Raw genomic sequence first — 20,568 nt, 5'->3', positions numbered from 1 at the left:
TGCATATTCTCTTGAACTTGTTGTCATTATGCCTCAGTTACAATTTTCTAAATAATTACCATATTCCAAAATTAAATCAAGGCCAGGTGAACAATTTAAATAGACCTATAAACTACAAGGAAAGAGAAGCTGTCATCAAAACCTCTGGACCAAAAAAGCCGATGACCAGATGGTTTTAGTGCAGTTAGTGTAGTTTAGGTTACAGTTACCCTGATACCAAAACTATAGAAAGACTCAACCAAGAAGGAGAATTAAAGACCAATGTCACTCATAAACATGGAGGCAAAAATACTCAATAAAATACTGGCAAACCGAATCCAAAAATACATCAAAAAAAAAAAATCATCCCCCATGATCAAGTCAACTTCATCTCCATATCTCTTCAACAAAGTTTTTGAAGTTCTGATTAGAGCAATAAGACAACAAAAGAAGATCAAGGGGATTTAAATTGGAAAGGAAGAAGTCAAACTTTTGTCATTTGCAGATGATATAATTATATATATATATATAAATGACCCCCAAAACTCTACTAGGAAACTTGTACAGTTGATAAATACCTTCATTGATGTGGCAGGATATAAGATCAACTCAAAAAAAAAATCAGTAGCCCTCCTATATACAAATGATAAAGAGAAACATGACATTTCATAATGACCACTAATAACATAAAATATCTTGGGGTAACACTAACCAAAGAAGTGAAAGACCTATTCGACAGGAATTTTAAGTAACTATCTATATCTTTTTCTTTCCTTTCTTAAGCCTACACACATTTTTAAATACACCATAACATTTTTAGAGGGTTTTTTTGTTTTTGGTTTTTAATCATCTAAACCTGCTTTATGTTGTATCTCTATCCTTTTCTTGTCTGCATGAGCAAAACCAAACAGCTAAGCTACCTCTGGGTCATCTCCTGGGGCTTTTGTGGCTGGCTCTATACCCTCCTCTGATCTGTGAGAGTTTATCTGGTCCAGATTGGAGGTGTGTTTGACTAGAACAGCTTTCAACTAACCCAGCTATGGAATGCCCTGAGGGAGGCTTTCTTTTTATTTATTTGGTTTTTTTGTTTATTCATTTATTTTACTTAGCTTGCATTTTGTACTTAACATCTGACCTTTTGTTTTCTCTTTTTCAGCTATCTGAGGCCCTATGTAGAAATTCAGGCCTCACATTGAAATTGTAGATTTACTACGCTTTTTCTTTTGAGTCACCAACTAGCTCCTGAGTTATGACATGGAGACTTTTATTAGTTTTGAATGCTCAGCCTAGCTTAGGCTCATCTCGGGCTAGCTCTTTCAACTTAAATTAACCTGTTTTCTCATATCTAACCTTTGCCTTGATGATTTTTACTTTTCTTTTCTTTTCCATGTCTTAGTTTCACTGCCTCTCTCGTCCGTCAGATGCCTGTCTTCTGGCCCCTGGTATGTCCCTCTCTTTCTCTTTGTTCTCTTCTCTCATTCTTAGATTTCTCCTCTCACTAATCCTCTTGCCTGCCAGTCTTCCCTATCCCTCTCCTACTGAACTTTTGGCCATTCAGCTTTTTATTAGCTCAATCAGGAACCTTAGGCAGGCAAGAGGAAACAAATGCAATACATCTGTACATAATTAAATAAATGCAACACAAATAAGCACAAATCCTTACATCTTAAACAAATGTAGCATAAACAAATGTAACACATTTTTACCAAATTAAAATAATATTCCATAATACCGTGATAATGGCTTTGACCAAGAAATGTGTGTACAGAGAGGCAAGTCACTTTTGAGAAGTTGAGTCATTTTGAAACTGTTCACTGTTCCTTTTCCTCTGTTCTAGGACTACGTGTTGGATATAAGGTTTCTCCTTCAGAATGGATGTGAGATGAGATAAGGTTATTTCTGACCTACACCTACAAAGATGAACCAGAGATGAATTTTCAGAGCTATGACCCAGTAAGATTTCTGATATGTTTTGTATTTTACCTTAGAGTAATCTGTCAATCAGGACAGCCACCTTGGTTTCAAAGTGGTTTATTCCAATTACCAAATACAATGTTGGTTCAAATGCACTGGTCAGCTACATACAATAAAGAAACTGTCCTGTTCTTAAATAGTGAATGATCCACTCCAGGTTCTCCAAGATCCTGGTTCAGCAGTCCACCTTACTTTGCCCAATCACTTTCAGAAATGCACTCTTGATGTCTTTGTTCCTCAGACTATAGACCACAGGGTTGAGTAAGGCTGTGAAGGCATTGTAAAATAGTGAGATCTGCTTGTCTAGCTCAGGGGAGTAGCTGGAATTGGGCCTCATGTAGATATAAGAGGATGGACCATAGAAGAAAGAGACCACAGTCAGATGGGAGGCACAGGTAGAAAAAGTCTTGCAACGTGCCTTGGTGGACTTGATCTTGAGAATTGCCTTGGCAATATGAATGTATGAGGCCACAATGAGGGAAATTGGAATAAGACCCATAAGAACATTCAAGATCTGACTCACCATCTCAATGTTGTGAGTATCTATGCAAGCCAGGCTACGCACTGAAGGACCTTCACAGAAATAGTGGTTGACCTTGTTGGGCCCACAATATGGCAGATTCATAATAAACAAGGTATGTAAGAAAGCAGAGAGGAAGCCACAGACACAAGACCCAGCTGCCAGCCATATACACAGTCCCCAGTTGAGGATGACAGTATAACGAAGTGGGTGGCAAATGGCCACATATCTGTCATAAGCCATGACAACAAAAAAGGTTCCCTCTGTTATACCCAGAGCACTAAACACATACATCTGCAGCCAACAGAAAGCAAAGGAAATGGTCTGAGAGTGAGCAAGAAGGTGCACCAAAAACTGGGGCATGGTGGTGGTGACATAGCCCATATCCAACATGGCGAGTATACAGAGGAAGAAGTACATGGGAGTGTGCAGATGTGTGTCCAGGCAGATCAGCAGGATGATGAGCCCATTGCCCACGACTGAGCTCAGGTAGATGAGAAGGAACACAGTGAAGAGGATGCTGTTGGTCGTGGGGTCACTGGAGAAGCCAAGCAGGATAAACTCAGAAACCCAAGTTTGGTTCTGCTCTGGAATCATCAACATGGTGAAGCCTGTAAGAGAATCACATTCATCTCTGTGTCACCTGACACAGGCCAGCTGTAGAGGCAGCAAGGGGAGATAAATGCTGGTGAGATGGCTCAAAGGTTAAGAGCACTGACTGCTGTTGGTCCTTTTGAAGGGGACCAGATCCCTCAGAGCTGTGTGACTCCAGTTCCAGGGGATCTGATTCTATCCTCTCTTACACACAGGCAAGGCACACACATGGTACAAAAATGTGTATGTAGGCACAACCCTATATACATTAAATAAAAATACTTTTTAATTAAGGAAAGAAAGACTGGGGTGTGGGTTCTGAGCACACTCTCGGCTTCTGTGCACTCTTCTCAAGTTACTGAACCTCCCAATGCCTCAGTCTCTTCATCTATCAAATGAGGCTGATGACACTCCTGCCTCAGGATTATGATAAATATCTAAAGAATCTCACAGAACTCCTGGAAACAACATGTAACACATGATATGTCATATGCAGTCTCACACTCTCATTTCAGGTCTGGGAAATCACAGACAGGAGTTCTCCGGAATAAGGCTAGAAATACTAGATGAAATAATGGGCACCTGGTCAGCTGTGAGACCCTGCCTCAGTGAGCAATTGAGGAAAGATTCCACCAGTTTCTAAAACACACACACACACACACACACACACACCTCAGATATGCAATAAAGAGAGTGCTGGCCCTTTGTCTGCATCTACACATTCTCTTTGGGACTGTTGCTGCAATTTTTCAAAAATTTCACATTTGTCCTATCTGGACCAATTAAGAGCTCCTGTGCCCTGTCCTTTAGGAGGGTGCAGAGATCATTCCTAACCTGCTTGCTCTGTGGACACTAAGCCTCTGTACACAACTGTCTCCTCCATGTCCTCTCTCTCATTCACAAATCTCCATGAAAGTACTCCTGGTGTCCTGTATGCCTCTGCCTCTCTCCTATGTTAAGAAATTGTCTTGTTTCTTAGCATCATCGTAAAGGGGAACCACCACCTACACTGTGTTGCCCACACTGAGGCCACAGCATGACTCAGCTCAGCCCCAGCCTTTCCCTGTTATGCCACTACCACCTGCCCTAACCCAAGTTGAATATAATATGAAGAATCCTCTTGGGGACTGTGGACCCCAGACCCTGAATTTCTTGTACACAGCTTGTTTTCCCCTCTCTGAGCAGCCTGCAACTGCTCTGAACACGAGACCCTGATGGCAGGGGAGTGGGTTCTGGTGAGCCTGCAACTGAACGATTCGAGAGCTGGGGTGTGGCCAGAGCCCTATAAAGCTGCCCCTGAGCACAATAAAGTTAGCATTCTTGGCACTCTTGTTGCAAGGATATCCCTGTCTGTCTGTCTGTCTGTCTGTCTGTCTGTCTGTCTCTCTGTCTGTCTGTCTGTCTCTGTCTGTCTTTGTGTGTTTTTAAATCTTAAGCCAATTCCCATAGCGTGTAGTGTGAAGACTGCAGAACGGTACTTGTGTAGTTTTGCAGAATCCCAGAGGGGGTTTGATATCAATTTGGAGAGCAAACAACGTGGTAAAACTTTGTTCTCCTGATCACTGAGTCTGCACACATCTAAAAAAGAATTATCTCTGACAGAGCATAGCTATATAGGTGATCTCCTAACCTTTGTAATAACAAAATCAACTAACATTTATTGAGTAGTTTGTATGTTCCTGTCATAGTTCCCCTAACTTTCACCCAACATCACAATTCACTGAAGGAAGTGTTCTTACCTGTGTGTTATAAGTGAGCACCTAACGCCTGGATAAGGCACTTGTTCCAGATTACAAGGCATAGAGGATATGTGTGTTTAGGTGGTGTGACACCAGAGCCTGTCTCTTAGTCACCTTCTCTGCCTCTGGCACACAGACTCTGAAGTGGGGAGGTGAGGAAGGCAAAGTCTTCTCATTGGCCCTCAGTTTGAACTTGCTGAGATTCAGCAAAGGCCAGAGTCCTCCTAGAAAAGAGCCTGAAGACTAACCCAAGACTAGCTCTGCTGAGAAAATTTCCTTTCCTGGCTGAAAGTGGGAGGCCCTGGGCTGTACTGAAATTAGAAGAATCCAAAAAAAGAGGATGTGAGCTATGGCACAGGGAAACTGTGAACGACAGCCTGTTATGCTTTCCCAGCACAGTGGCCTCTGGCTTTGTTTACAGTGTTCCACAAGGCCTGCTGGCCGAAGGCTGTGAGCCCAACACCACAAACAACATCAAGATTGAGTTCCAAGCCAGAAAAACCTACACAGTGTACCCCCAACATAGGAAGTCAGCATCTGGAAGGTTGAGGATGAGGAGTCCAAGGAAATATTCAACTTTATAGTGAGTTTGATATTCAACTTTATAGTGAGTTTGAGGCCAAGCTATCCTACAGCAGTGTTACACCCTTTCCAAAAGGAAACACCAAAGCAAAATCATGATTTCTCTGCCCACAAAGTATATCAAGCTGTGACTCTGTGTGTAGGAAGGCTCCTTCAAAGACACCATTACCGCTCTCTCGAGGATATGGCTTTCTGCTTCACTTGGCACTTTTTGAGCTCAGGACTCCCTAGATTTTTATTTCTAAACACAATTTGAAACAGACTAACTCTTTGATTAAATTAATAAACAAAGAAAGGAAAGTAATGACATAATACTGAGAAAAAGAAGAAAGAAGAGTAGGCAACAATGGGAGAGATCTGGGGAGTTTGAGATATATGGACAGAGGACTTGTAGATACATTGCTTGACTAATGATTATCTCTAGATCCACAGATGCCTGAACCACACCCACAGGCCAAATACCAGTGACCACCTTACCACTTGTAAATCCACTGAGTGGCTCTTTTGAGGAAGCCCCGTAAAGCAACTGAATTCAGAGAGTTGGGATTCCAGGCAGTTCAATCTCCAGAAAAATTCCAAGGTGCTGTAGGGTTTGAAGGACTGAATCTCTTACTTCCTCTGAAAGTAGGCCAGCCCCAGCTCCTGAAGATTTTACCCATAAAATCCTGCTTAACAAAGGCAAGTTTAGACATCTTTACCTCTTCCCAGTGGGACCAGAAGCTGAGGTTTTATGACCCTGCCTCCTCTCTGAACCTCCCCAGGAGTGCTGGGAAAGGGCCATTTCTGTTCTCAGTAGGGCTACAAAGATGATCCCAGGATGCTGTCAACAAGAGCACTACAGGGAGACCCCTGGGACAAAGTAAGAGAAAACAGCCTACAGGTGGAGTAGTGGTGACCTGTTCTCTTTTCTAGACTAATTGGGGAATAAGAGCAGCTCAGGGAAGAGGAGGTGGGACATGCTCACCTGATACACAGGTCAAGGACTTAAGTTATCTTTCTAATACTTCTTTTACTCCCCAAACCCTGAGCCCCTGACACTCATGAAACCATATTTGAGTCACAGTCCTCTTCCTTCTTTAACTACCTCAGGGTAAATCAAAGTCCTCCCTAATCTCCTGTGTAATACCTGAGCAAGTTGTCTGTTGTGGAACAACCAAATTTACACAGTGAAGATGTATCACTTGGATTGATTTAATAAAATCTTTACCAGTCAATATCTAGGAAGGGGTTTTAGGGCAGAGAGGACGCTGGGATAAAGAAAGGCAGAGATGCTGAGTGATGAAGAACAAGCCAGATGCGTAAGAGGAAAGGTGGCAGCAATGAGCCATGTGGCAGCACATGGAAAGATATGGGTTAAGAGCTAGTTAGAAGCAAGCCTGAGCTATAGGTCAAGCTTTCGTAACTAATAATTTATCTTCATGTCATGATTTGGATGTTGTCTGGTGGAACACAGAATTACTTCCAAAGTTACCAAGTTACACTCTGGTGGTAATGAAGAGTCAACAACAATGTGTACTGGAGGGTGGTTATGAGCAAAATTGGATTTGTTGCTCTTCCAGAACACCCAGCTTGGTTTCCATTGCACAACATGGCAGCTCATAACAATCTATATCTCCAGTTTTAAAGGCTCTTGTGGCTCCTTCTGATGATACACAGAGACAAATATGACAAAAATGACATAGTAACATGGAAATCAGCAGTGACATCTCCATGAGAGTGCAGTGAGAAAACTCTCTATGGGGCTCCTGCCTTTTAGATGCAACCAAGAATTTGGGTCCAAATATATCAATCTCTGTGCATGTTCTCTTGAACTTGTCATTGTGCTTCAGTTACATTTTCTGTTGAATTCCAATAATCAGTTCCCTCTTCCCTTCTTGGATGACCAGAAAATAAATGTGATGATATCAGCCCCTACAATAAGTCCTCGCCAATGTTCCCTGGCCTTGTATAGCCATCCCTGCCTCTGCCTCTGTCTTGATTTTCTAAGGATTCAGAAGGAGAAGACTGGACAGTAAAGTCTTCCTGCTGAGAGTGATTGATTGATAAAGGATTAGAATTCCTGTGAGCTGCCCCATAAATACAGCCAATAATAAAGGTTAATTATAAAATGACTATTAAATAAATTGTACTGGAAACAAAGACAGAATACCCAGGAATGTGGTTCAGCTGTATAGCACCTGAGTAAATAGAATGCTTGAGGCTAAAGTTGAATCATAGCATTAAAAAAATTAAAGGCAACAAAATCTCTGAATTCTTCACATCCTGATGAGCAACCCTATTTTCCTGTGTTCTGTGCTCTAGCAGTGTTTAATGTGGTGCATTTGCTGACTGAAAACTATATGGTGACATATAATCTCAATTGATGTTCAGTGGCATGTGCTGCAACCGTGACTCTGGCCATCTTGGGTGCATTTGCATCTTAGTAATTGGCAGTCAGCACTAATCAGAAGCACCTTGGCTACTGCAGCACTGTTGCTAAGCCTTGTTCCACAGCTCTGACTCCATCTATTCTGACTCCTGTTGTTGATCCTCATCAGGTCTGAAAGGCAGTTGAGTCCGGGCAGAGATTCTTCTCCACCAGGATTGGTTAGGAAAGGGGTTCAGAGAGAAGCACACAGAACCCATTGAGTGTCACATGTATAATATGTATAATGACACAGTGGCTCTTTTGCGTTTAGCCTTGGATATTTTATTACAGATTTATTGATTGAAACTCAAGACGCACACACACACACTATTTGAGTTGAATATGGATATCTTGGCAGAAAAGCATTCACATGATTGGGACAGATCTTAGGGAAAGTAAAAAAGCCCAAACCCGAAGTTCCACAGAAGACATATTTGGGATCTGTCAAAAGAAAAAAAACACAGAGGAGATTAAAAAATATATAGGATGAGGAGGAGAACATTATACTTTTTTGAGTGTGGACACAAAATATAGACAGAAATATCCAATGTATGACTGTACATCTTGGTTTTTTTTTAAGTGAATGTAGCCCCAGAAGGTTGTCAAACATGGCCCTACCTGATGACTGCACAGGAAAATGAACAATGACACAGAAGACATTAACTTTTGGCAAAGGTTACCAAGCTAGTGATTGGTAGAACCAACCCCATGGCCTGGCCACTTGCCTCTTGGGTGACGCTCTATCACATGCTTAATGTGTGAGTTCAAGGTAATGGCTGTACCTCTCTCTTAACCAAAAATGCTCCTTCTGCTTAGACCTGAGCCTACTCCATAATTGTCATGGGACTACCCCAGAGGACAGCATGAAGTAAAAGTCAAGGTCTGGAGATTTCTTTCAACACCAGAAAGACGCATAGGCCTAAAGAAGAAGATGGTAAGCTTTGAGAAAGAAGGCAGCAGATCCACAGCTCTCACAAACAGGGACTCCTTAATTGGCTCCCAGCTGACAATGCCTCATTGGTGTGGGAAGTCTTTCTGTATATGTATTGCTTTTATTGGTTAATGAATAAAAAAACTGGCTTAGCTTATGATAGGGCAGAGTAGAGCCACGTGGGTGAAGGGTGGGATAAACTGAATGCTGGAAGAACGAATGCAGAGTTGAGAGATGCCATGTAGCCCCCAGAGGGGAAAGACATGAGCTGCCATCTGGAACCTTGCTGGTAGGCCATGAGCCTCATGATAGAATACAAAATAATGGAAATGGGTTAATTCTAGATGTAAGAGCTAGCTAGCAATAAGCTTAAGCTACTGGCCAAACAGTATCAAAATAATATGATGTCTGACTGATTATTTTGCATCTGAAAAGCTGGGAAAAAACAAGCAGCCTCCTACTATAACTCATTAATGGATTGAAAGAAAGAAATTGAAATTTATGCCCTGGCAATGCTGAAGCATGCATGGGCAGCCCATATTTGGTGGTTCTGTTGAACTTGTCCATATTGGGTTTTAGAACCTAAGTTGATGAGAATGACTGACCAGGTCTTTTTCTCAAGAAGGCACCAGATCTCATTACAGATGGTTGTGAACCACCATCTGTTTGCTGGGAATTGAACTGAAGCCTTTAAAATTTCCTGCTTGATGGAAAAGTCTGCCAGATACTATGGGCCAGTAGGCTAAAGATGGGTGCCCACAATGGTACAGGCAGTTCTCTTAACCACAATGCCATCTCTCCAGCACCTCATTAAAGTACCATGTGAGATTTGGCTCATTTGGTAAGATAAATATGTCAAAAAGTTTTCTGGTTTTATATCTGGAGACAGAAGTGATGATGACCATGACAAGCAGTGGAAGGATGGCCTGGGAAAGGGGCAGAAAGGTGTCTGCAGAGAATGCCATCCCATCCACTTAATTCTTCCATCCTGTTCTGTAGAGAAAACCTTTGATGGGAATTCACACAAAACAGAAACATCTTAGCATTCCATTTCTAAGAAAGCTACCCACAGATCTCTCCACATTGAGTCCATACAATTTTATTTTTATATCCCATTGATTCATGACCATGTAACCAACCCATGGGCCACAATGCACTCATGATTATAGACATTTATCTGAAAGACATTTCTCCTTCCAAACCAAATGTCATGGGCAATGTTGTATTCCCTGGAAGGGTTTCTTCAAACCTCTGTCTTTAGGGGTTTCCAGAAATATGACACAGTGCTGTAAGAATAAGTAATAAAAACCCAGAGACAGATATTGGGGTTTATCCTGAAGGTCAGAAAAGCAGAACAACCAGCCATTGGCTCTTACCTCTACCTCAGTATGAAATGGTGATCTCGCTTCCAGGAATCCTCAGAATAAGACTGCCTGAGAGCTGTCTCCTCCTGTCTTACATGCCTCTCTAGTACTAGGATTAAAGACGTGCACCACTACCACCTGATTTCTATGACTAATGTGGTTACTGGGATGTGTATGTCACCTTTGTCTGGTCTGTAAGGCTGACCAGTACAGCAGTTTTACTCTCTAATCTTCAGGCAAGCTTCATTTATTAAAGTAGAAATTAAATTTCATTACATTTCCACTTTTTGACTAAAATAAAAAAGAAGGCTATAATTAATATAAGAAAAGTTATATACAATAAGTACAATGAGTATATATAATATATACAGGCAATAAATATATCAACAATGTCTTGCCCATTTGCATTTGACAAATTCAGAGAAAATACTCAGTATTTATTCTATCTTAGTGAGTCCAAAGTTTTGTATCTAATGTACTTTCTATCATAACTTGCTTTCTGTGTCAGATAAACAAGGAAAACTATAACTATCTAGTCTTCATCACCCTCAGAGAACCAAGAAGGAAATAATATTAATTAGGTAAGTAGAAAGTAAATGCAAGTAACTTCCAAAAAATGTAAGAAATGACAAAAACAACTGGCTTACTGGACTGTCACTCAAAGTTCCTCTGCAACATTGAGGCATCCATCTTCAAAATATCCAACAGACTTTTCTGTGAAGCGGGATATTCTGAGGAGCTGGCCTTCCTTGTCCTGACAATGTTTAGCAGTCACTTTCTTTTGTGTCCTGCTCTTCCTATTAGACAAGATTAGAAACATATGTACAGTATGTTTTAACAAAATTAATCTCAAATTTGTATCAATATACAAAATCTGTATACAATATACAAAAGTCTAATCCAATGTAAAACATTTAAAACTAGTAACTGCTTTTTAAAAGTAGATTCAATAATCTACCTTTTTATCTTATCATATCTATATCCTCCTTCTTCTCAGAGCAGATTCAATAGTCTACCCGTTTATTCTATCATATCTACATCCCTCTTTTTTTCCTTTACATTGGCCAGAGATTCAATTATTATTTGCCTGACTTCTGAATTTGGTATCATTCCATGGCATGAAAAGTCCTTCTGTATATGTGTTGCTTTTATTGGTTAATGAATAAAGAATCTGCCTTGGCCTGTGATAGGGTAGAATAGAGCTAGGCAGGAAAAACTAAACTGAATTTTTAGAGAAAAAAAGGTAGAATTGGAGAGACACCATGTTGTTGCCAGAGGGGAAAGATGCAAGCTGCCAGCTGGAACCTTGCCAGTAAGCCACAGCCTTGTGGCAATACACAGATTAATAGAAATGGGTTAAATTAAGATGTAGGAGCTAGCCAATGAGAAGCTAGAGCTAATAGGCCAAGCAGTGATTTAATTAATATAGTTTTGGTGCAGTCATTTTGGGTATGAGTCTTGGTTTATTGAAAATTAAAGGGGGATATTCTATAAAGATGAAAAATTTTCCTTGGTATGAATCTTAGTTTATTGATACAAATTTTAGGTCAATTCTGTTATATATCTGCTCTTGATTAAGGTATTGTTTGTGTAGCACATTTGTAATATATATTTAACAAATACAGGGTAATATATGATCATCTATAATAGTCAGGCTTTTAGTCATGTTAGTTAGGTTTTCTAGATGTATAGAGACATATTTCAGTTAAATAGGTATTCCGCTTTTAGTCATGTTAGTTAGGTTTTCTAGATGTATAGAGACATATTTCAGTTAAATAGGTATTCTTCAAATCTTTCAGAAACCTTCATAATATGGCATTTAAAATGTTTTAAGAACTTAGTACTTTCCATGACATGAGATACACATGCTCCTGGCAGCACCAATCTACTTCAAGAGAATGATGGACATCAAAGAGGCTCCTTGTGGAGTTTGTTAGCCATTTGGGCAAGAAACTGCTCTTGCCTGACTTCTGAATTTGGTATCATTCCATGGCATGAAAAGTCCTTCTGTATATGTATCGCTTTTATTGGTTGATGTTACACTGTGTGAGCTAGACATGTGGGACCCACGGAGAGATGATTGCTCAATTTGCCAAAAGTGGAAATGATCCTTCTGTGTTCCTGCTTCATGAAAGAGACTGCCAGACATTCAGCAGGATACAGAAGAAGGTGACTGACAAACTACCAATATAGGCAGAACTGTCTTTGAAATTTCCTGCTTGATGGAAAAGTCTGACAGATACTATGGGCTAGTAGGCTAAATATGGGTGCCCACAATGATGCAGAAGAACTTTGGGTGATTGTCTAGGCAGCAAGATGTCTTTATCAATTCTAGAGTTTTAGAAGTTGTTTATAGTGCACTAGCTGTTAGCTTAGGTAATATTACATTCTTTCAGAGTCTTTGATGGAGTTGAAGAATATATAGTTATCATTATAGTTTTCCTTAGTTATAATAAAAGATAAAGTAGATATAAATGTTGTAACCTTACTTCTTATTTTATATCTGTTTTGTTATATGTAATTTTACTATATTAAAGTTAAAACCCTTCTTATTTAAACAGAAAAGGGGAAATGGTGTGGGAGGTCCTTATGTGTTTGTGTTCCTTTTAGTGGTTAATTAATAAAGAACCTGCCTGGCCTGTGATAGGATAGAATAGAGCTAGGTGGGGGAAATGAAACTGAATGCTTGGAGAAAGAAGACAGAGCCAGAGAGATGCCATGTAGCCACCAGAGGGGAAAGACATGAGCTGCCAGTTGGAACCTCGCCAGTAAGCCACAACCATGTGGTGATACACAGATTAATAGACATGGGTTAAATTAAGATGTAAGAGCTAGACAATAAGAAGCTAGAGCTAATAGGCCAAACAGGGATTTAATTAATACACTTCTTGTGTGGTTATTTCAGGGCCAAGCAGCCGGGAACAAACAAGTGACCTCCTACAACAATTCTACTTACCGCTGAAGACAATATTTGTAAGAAATCTGTAAAGACTTCCTTTTGGCCCCATATAGCTTTAGTAAATGACTCATTTTTTTCCCTATTTCTCGAATTTTGTCCCAAGCAGTCAAGGCTGCTGCTTGGCATAAATTTAGAGTGAGGTCATCATATACAGTTTGCCTTTCTATTGTGGCATAATTTCTTTCTCAAAGAGTTTGCTCTTGGGAGATTTCCCTACCTCTACCTTTACTCTGTTGTTCAATAATCTTAATCTCTTTTCTGACTGAGGTATTCCATTGTAATTGTGAACCAGGTCTAAACCACCTTTAACCAATTCTATCCAGTCATCAGGTTTAATTCTATTACAAACTGGACACAAGTTTAGCATTTGCTTCACAAAAGGTGAATGCATGCCATATGAGACTATTGCTTTCTTGAATCTCTTTAAATCTAACATTGGCACAGGAGTCCAGTTAGGTGTAAACAAGTTTGACAATTCCTGTAAGGTTACTGGACATATTAAGTTTGGTTGTCTGAAAACCTTATACTGTTCCTCTCTACTCTTACAATGCAACATGGAAATTGACTCTCCATTAAATTCCTCTGTTTAGATATGAAAACTCTGTGATCTTTTATTAGGTTATTCTAAGGCCTGTTTCCTAGCACTCAGAGTAATCAAAGTTTTAGTGATAAGACAACAATGGCAAAGCTGATAATGTTTACAATTGACATTACATAAATCCCTTCTAAATTAGATATCCAATTATTTAATCATTCCATTTTCAAATTGTCTAAGCATGTTATCATACAGATACCAAAATCTCTCCATTGTAATGTTTTTCCCACTTTTTAATGTGGGAAAAAAACCTTCTTTTTTAATTAATTCTTCCCTTTAAGAATTGACAACTCTCTTACCAAATCTAGCAATGATCTTGATCAATATGTGAGGCTTATTGACACAGCATAGAACAATAAATGTCTGACTGGATTTCAAGGCAGCTACCTAGTTTGACAACAGCCTGAGAAGGGGGTTCAGGGAGAGTCTGCAACCCACAGTGGAGAAAGCCCAGGTGCTACTGGAGTTTTGGTAGTAGCTGTCAATCAAGATAGTCACATTGATTTCACAATGGTTTATCTCAGTTACCAAGTACTATGTTGGTCAAATGCACAGAATAGCTAAATAAAATATCAAATTACCAAAATAAAATACAAAAAAATAACCTTTATCAAAAAGTGATAATATACTCCAACATCTTCTGGATCCTGGTTTACTATTACATCCTACCATGCTTCATCACCTTGAGAAAAGCCCTCTTGATGTCTTTGTTCCTCAGACTGTAGACCAAGGGATTGAGCAAGGCTGTGAAGGAATTGTAAAAGAGTGAGATCTGCTTGTCTCGCTCAGGAGAGTAGCTAGAGTTGGGTCTCATGTAGATGTAAGAGGATGGACCATAGAAGAATGTGACCACAGTCAGATGGGAGGCACAGGTAGAGAAAGCCTTGAAACGGGCTTGGGTGGATTTGATCTTGAGAATAGCCTTGGCAATATGAACATAGGAGGCCACAATGAGGGAAATTGGAATAAGACACATAAGAACAATCAAGGTCTGGTCTACTATGTCAATGATGTGGGTATCTATGCAAGCCAGGCTAAGAACTGAAGGACCTTCACAGAAGTAGTGGTTAACTATGTTAGGCCCACAATATGGCAGACTCATGGTGAAGAAAGTATGTAACAAAGCAGAGAAAAAACCACAGACACAAGGACCAGCTGCCAACCGTATGCACAGTCCCCAGTTGAGGATGACAGTATAGTGTAGTGGGTAGCAAATGGCCACATATCTGTCATAAGACATGACAACAAACAACATGCTCTCAGTAGCAGCAAGGGCACCAAACACATACATCTGTATCCAGCAGCCAGCAAAGGAGATGGTGTGAGAGTGAGCAAGAAGATGCACCAACATCTGGGGCATAGTGGTGCTGACATAACCCATATCCAACATGGCAAGTATACAGAGGAAGAAGTACATGGGAGTGTGCAGTTGTTTGTCCAGGCAGACCAGCATGATGATGAGTCCATTGCCTATGACTGAGCTCAGGTAGATGAAAAGGAACACACTGAAGAGGATGCTTTTGGTTGTGGGGTCACTGGAGAAGCCAAGCAGGATAAACTCAGAAACCCGGGTTTGGTTCTGCCCTGGAATTATCCACATGGTGAGGCCTGTAAGAGAATCATATTTATCTATGTGTCACCTAAAACGTGACAGCTATAGAGGCAGAAAGGAGAGAAACAGTTTAGTGAGATGACTTGTTGCTATGTTGAGGATGGATTGCTCACAGATTCCTGTGCTTCCATTTCAGGCAATGTGACTCCCTCCTCTCATCTTTACAAGCCAGACACATAGGCATGTGTGTAGGCAAAAGACCATACACATAAAATAAAAAACAATACTTTTTAATTAAGAAAAGAAAAACTGGGATGTGGGTCTGAGCACACTGTTCAGTTTCTGTGCATCTTCCAAAGCTACAGAATCTCTCAATGTCTCAGTCTCTTTATCAATCAAATGAGGCTGATGAACGGAATGTCTCAGGAGTATGATGAATATCTAAAGCATTTCACAAAACTCCTGGAACCACAAAAAAACACTTGATATGTTGTGTGCAGTCCTCAGACTCTCATTTCATCTCTGGAAGGCAGAATTTTAGCATCCCCAGATTAAGAAGACTAGCTACACAAGATGAAACAAGGGGCACTGCATTCAACTGAAAGACCCTGCCTCAAGGAATGAGGTAAGCAACTAAAAAAGAACCCCATGTCAGTTTCTGACCACACACACACAGAGAGAGACACACAGACACACACACACACAGAAAGAGAGAGAGAGAGAGAGAGAGAGAGAGAGAGAGAGAGAGAGAGAGGCATAAGACCTATGCTAAAGAGGGTAAACAAGTGAAGGAAGAAAAGAGAATAAATGTCAGTCAGACTCATTCCTCACAATATGTTCCTAAGAGTAATGACAGAAGTTCATGCGTACAATGCACTGGAGACACTGTAATCTTCTCAGGGAACACTGATGGATCATGTGATCTGTGAGCAGGAAAGTCATTTCTTTCTTTTTTACACTTACCTTCCACTGTACATAAACAATCAATTCCAGGTGCAATATAGCCTGAAGTGGTAAATTTAAGGCAAGCAAGTTTTTAGGTTCAAACCTGATAAATCTATCATCTATCTATAATTTTAGGAGAAGCAAAGGCAAGATTTCTTTAAAATACCACTTTCCTTGGAGGGAAAAAGAATGGTAAACTAGAATAAGCAAATGGAGGACTCAAATACTCATAGAGAGAGTTAGAAAAGTGCAAACATAACAGCAGAGGCTCCCATAGAACAGTGAACCACATCTCAAGGGCATTTCACAGGCAGCTGTCCAGTGAGCACTGAGGAGGTTGAGGTTCTCAGCACCATTAAATCTGGAAACTACAGAAGAACAGCACGGCACGAACGCCCACCTCCTTTCTCAGTCTCACATCACCACACCCCTACCAGCCTGGCTACAATAACAGAATCTAGTGTTCACAATGTAACTGGATCCAGTGGGAGTGTGAATGAAAATGATTCTTTTACTGTGTGCCTGTCTTATTCCCTAATGTTGAACACTGTTGATGCATTGTCTAGCAATACAAATTTAAACCATATTTCTGAAACAATATGTAAACATAAAGGTTCCTACAAACACATGCTCAAGGAAAGACATGTAAAGGAAATTTCCTAACACTGCTCAAAAGAGACTGAACTTCAGCACCACTCATGCTAATCAGCAAGACAATGGTTAAGGCAGGAAGTGCTCTGATGGGAGCAGAAACACGAAAGAGACTCCTAGACATCCTCAGTCTTCTCTTTCCCTGTCCCAATCCCCTCTCCTGACCAGTCTACTGCTCATAACCGTGACACTCCTTTCCCCCCCAGGTCAGGAGCCCATCATCTCTCCTGGCATTTCTGCATCATCATCTCCATGTGTCTCTTGCCTTTACATTTTCCTCCGAAATACAGTCTTTTCCTTTTCTTTAATATTTAAAATATATTTTCACACAATAGACTTTGATCATATCCTTGCCCTCCCCATACTTCTCCAAGACCATCTCAACCCAACTTCATGTTCTTTTTCCTCTCACATTGTCTTTCAATACAAAATGAAGTAAAACTACAAAAATTTAAAAAAAATAATACCAAATCATAACCAAAACCATGGAGTCAGTCTCTTGTTTGCCAACTACTTCTGAGCATGTATTTAGTCATAGACTATAGTTTATAGTCCCATTGACCATTTATTGAAGGAAACTGGTTTGTTTCACAAATAAGTGTTTAGGGGCAGAACTTTATGTCCAATTCCCTTTCTCGTGCCCGGTGTTTGTCTTCCTCAGCTTGCTCACCATGTGCCTGCTGCAATAGTTTTTCAAAGTTTTTACACTCTTCCTACCTGGCCCCTGCTGGAAGCCTCTTATGATCTCCGATACCTGTCATTTGAGTTGGATGATTATTACAAAACCCCTGCCCCGTGGAGACTAGCCTCGGCACACAACTGTCTCTTCCATCGCCTCTCTATACACACATATTCTCATTTAAGCCCTCCCACTAATCTGCATGCCTCTGCCGCCCTCATACACTGAGAAGTTCCTAGCTTTTAATCATGGAGGGGAACCACCCCCTCCACAGTGTTGCACAAATGGTGGCCACATCAGGACTCAGATAGGCCAGGAACTTACTTTAACTCCTGTAAGATATAACTTGCATTTCTTGTTCACTGGGTGGTTGCAATCTGAAGAACCTGGGAGGTCCTGATATCAATTTTGACCCCCCCCCCACCCCACCCAAACACTTGGACAAACCCTTTATTTCTCTCTTGTTAACTGAAACCCCACACCACTCAGGAAAAAAATCTCTGATTGAGTAAGGCTGTATACATGATTTGCTGAACTTTCTAATAACAAAATCAACTAATATTTATTTTAGATAATTTAATGTATTCCAGCTAAAATCTCACTAACTTTAATTTAACATCACAACAGTTTACTGAAGGAAGCTATTTTACTTGTAGGTCATGTGTGAAAACCTAAGGCATGGAATAGGCAGTGTGTTTCAGATTACAAGTTCAGAATGGGGGAAGGGAGTTTAGGGGGTGTGACACCAAAGCCTGCCTCTTGGTCGCCTTCTCTGCTCCTGGCTCATAGGCTCTGAGGAGGGGAGGTGAAGAAGGCAAAGTCCATTGTCCATCAAGTTGAGCTTATTGAGATTTAGAATGAGACAGAGCCCTCCTCAAGATTAAGCCAAGCTAGGCTACAGAGGACTAACCAAGATAAACAAAATAAAGCAAAAAATTATGGTTTCTCTCCAACAAACAGTATGAAGCCGTGACTGTGTTTGGGAAGACTTCTTCAAAGACATTGGCCATAACTGCTCTCTCAGGGATATCTTTTTCTGCTTCACTTGGAATTGTTTGACTTAGGACTCCATATCTTTATGTGCCAACATGATTGGAAGCAAAAAAAAAATGCCTGTGAAGATTTATTAAATTAATAAATAGATGGAAGCAAAAATACAAGGTTGAAAACAAGAGGGAAGAAGAGCAGGCAATGAGGGAGGAGGTTTGGGGAGTTTGAGATGTATGCACAGAGGACCTGGATAAGGATGGCTTGTCTACTTCTCATCTCTAGTACCAAAGATGCCTTAGCCCCATGCACAATCAAATACCAGTATCTTACCACTTGTAAAGATAAGGAATGTGTTACCAAGTGACTATTTCTTTATCTTCTCAGTGTCCTAAAGCAATTGAGTTCAGAGAGATGGGAATCTAGGCATCTCAATCTCCAGAAAAATTCCAAGCTGCTGTAATATTTGAGCAACTGAATCTTCATTTTCTCTGCAAGTAGGGCAGCCTCGGCTCCTGAAGACAGCAACCTATTAAATCCCACTTAACAAAGGCAAGCTCAGACATCTGCTCCTCTACCCAGTGGGACCGGATCCTGAGGATTTTATAAACCTGCCTCTTCTCTGAGATTCCTCAGGAGAGCTGGGAAAGGGCCATTTCTGTTCCCAGTAGTGATGCTCCCTGGAGCTGTCAACAAGAGCACTACAGGGAGACCTTTGGGAGAAGAGCAGGAGGAGACAACCCACAGCAGGAGTGGAGACCTACCTGTTCCCTTTTCTAGAGCAATTGGGCAATAATAGCTGTTCAAAGAAGAGAAGGTTTGACCATGTCACCTGAAACACAGGTCAAGGACACAATTTCTCATTCTGACTCCTCATTCACTGCCCAAATCCTGAACCCTGACACTCATTGAGACCATGTTTGAGTCACACTCCTCCTCCTTCCTCAACAACTTTGGGGAAATCATAGTCCTCCCTTCTCTGCCATGTAATATCTGAGCAAGTTAGCCAGAACCTCTGGTGGTAATGAAGATATAAGAATAATGAGAGCTGGAGGATGCTTATGAGAAAAAGAGGATTTACTGCTCTTACAGAACACTAATTTTGCTTCCTAGAGCATACATGTAAGCGCACAACCATCTTTATGTCCAGTTCTAGAGGATCTAGTACCCTCTTCTGACCTACCAGGGACCAGGCATACACATGCTGTGCACACACACATATGAGTGTACATATTTATGGACATAAATATAGGCAAAATATTGAAACATAAGCAAATAAACAAAAACAGTCAACCATGAAATAGTAACATGGAAGTCAGAAGTGGCATCTCCATGATAGTGATGTGATAAAACTCTCTGAGGAGCTTGTGTCTCTTGGATGTAAATAAGCATTTGAATCCAAATATATCAAGCTCTGGAGCATGTTCTCTTGAACTTGATCTTCTTCTGCCTTGGTCGCCTCTTCTGTAGAATTACAATAGTAACCTCTTTCTCGGCTGTCTAGAGAAATAAAATGTGATAATGTCAGTCTTTTCTTACAAGTTCTGACCAGTATTTCATGACCTCTCATATCCATTCCTGCCTTCTGTCTGTGCCTTGGTTTCCTAAGGATTAAAAATGAGAAGGATGGACTATAAACTCTTCCTACTGAGAGTGATTGATTGATAATGGGTTAAAATTCATGTTAGCTGCTTCTTAAACAAGTCAATAGCAAAAGTTAGTTATAAAATGACCATTATTGTATTAGAAACAAGCCAGAATGTCTAGGAATGTAACTCAGCACTATAGTACCTGAGTAAGTAGAATGATTGGAGCTAGAGTTGAATCATAGCATAAAAAATGTAAATGTGTAGGAGGAGAGGTTGCTTGTTTGTCAGGCTGCCCAGTTCCCAGCTGTCCGGCTAGCTTAGCCCCGACATAACTACACAGAAACTGTATTAATTAAATCACTGCTTGACCCATTAGCTCTAGCTTCTTATTGGCTAACTCTTAGCATCTTAATTTAACCCATCCTATTAATCTGTGTATCGCCACATGGCTGTGGCCTACCAGCAATGTTTCAGCACATCCATCTCCAGTGGCAGATCCATGGCATCTCTCTGATTCCACC

General features: G+C 40.6%; 2 protein-coding genes across 2 annotated transcripts; both read right to left on the bottom strand.

Annotated features, from left to right (window-relative positions):
• Positions 1-2,128: 2,128 nt before the first annotated feature.
• On the bottom strand, positions 2,129-3,076 carry LOC121447831 (olfactory receptor 2A12-like). Its single transcript, XM_041651113.1, has one exon. It carries the CDS (start codon positions 3,074-3,076, stop codon positions 2,129-2,131), a length of 948 nt encoding a protein of 315 aa, XP_041507047.1.
• An 11,226-nt stretch (positions 3,077-14,302) lies between these two features.
• LOC121448652 (olfactory receptor 2A12-like) lies at positions 14,303-15,259 on the bottom strand. Its single transcript, XM_041652817.1, has one exon. The coding sequence runs from the start codon at positions 15,242-15,244 to the stop codon at positions 14,303-14,305; it is 942 nt and encodes a 313-aa protein (XP_041508751.1). The 5' UTR covers positions 15,245-15,259.
• Between the last annotated feature and the right edge of the window lie 5,309 nt (positions 15,260-20,568).

Source organism: Microtus oregoni, unplaced genomic scaffold, assembly GCF_018167655.1.
Source record: "Microtus oregoni isolate MIOR12 unplaced genomic scaffold, Mior012 000005F_ref0000423, whole genome shotgun sequence".
In the NCBI taxonomy this organism is placed as follows: domain Eukaryota; kingdom Metazoa; phylum Chordata; class Mammalia; order Rodentia; family Cricetidae; genus Microtus; species Microtus oregoni.
This window is presented reverse-complemented; position numbering and strand designations above follow the sequence as displayed.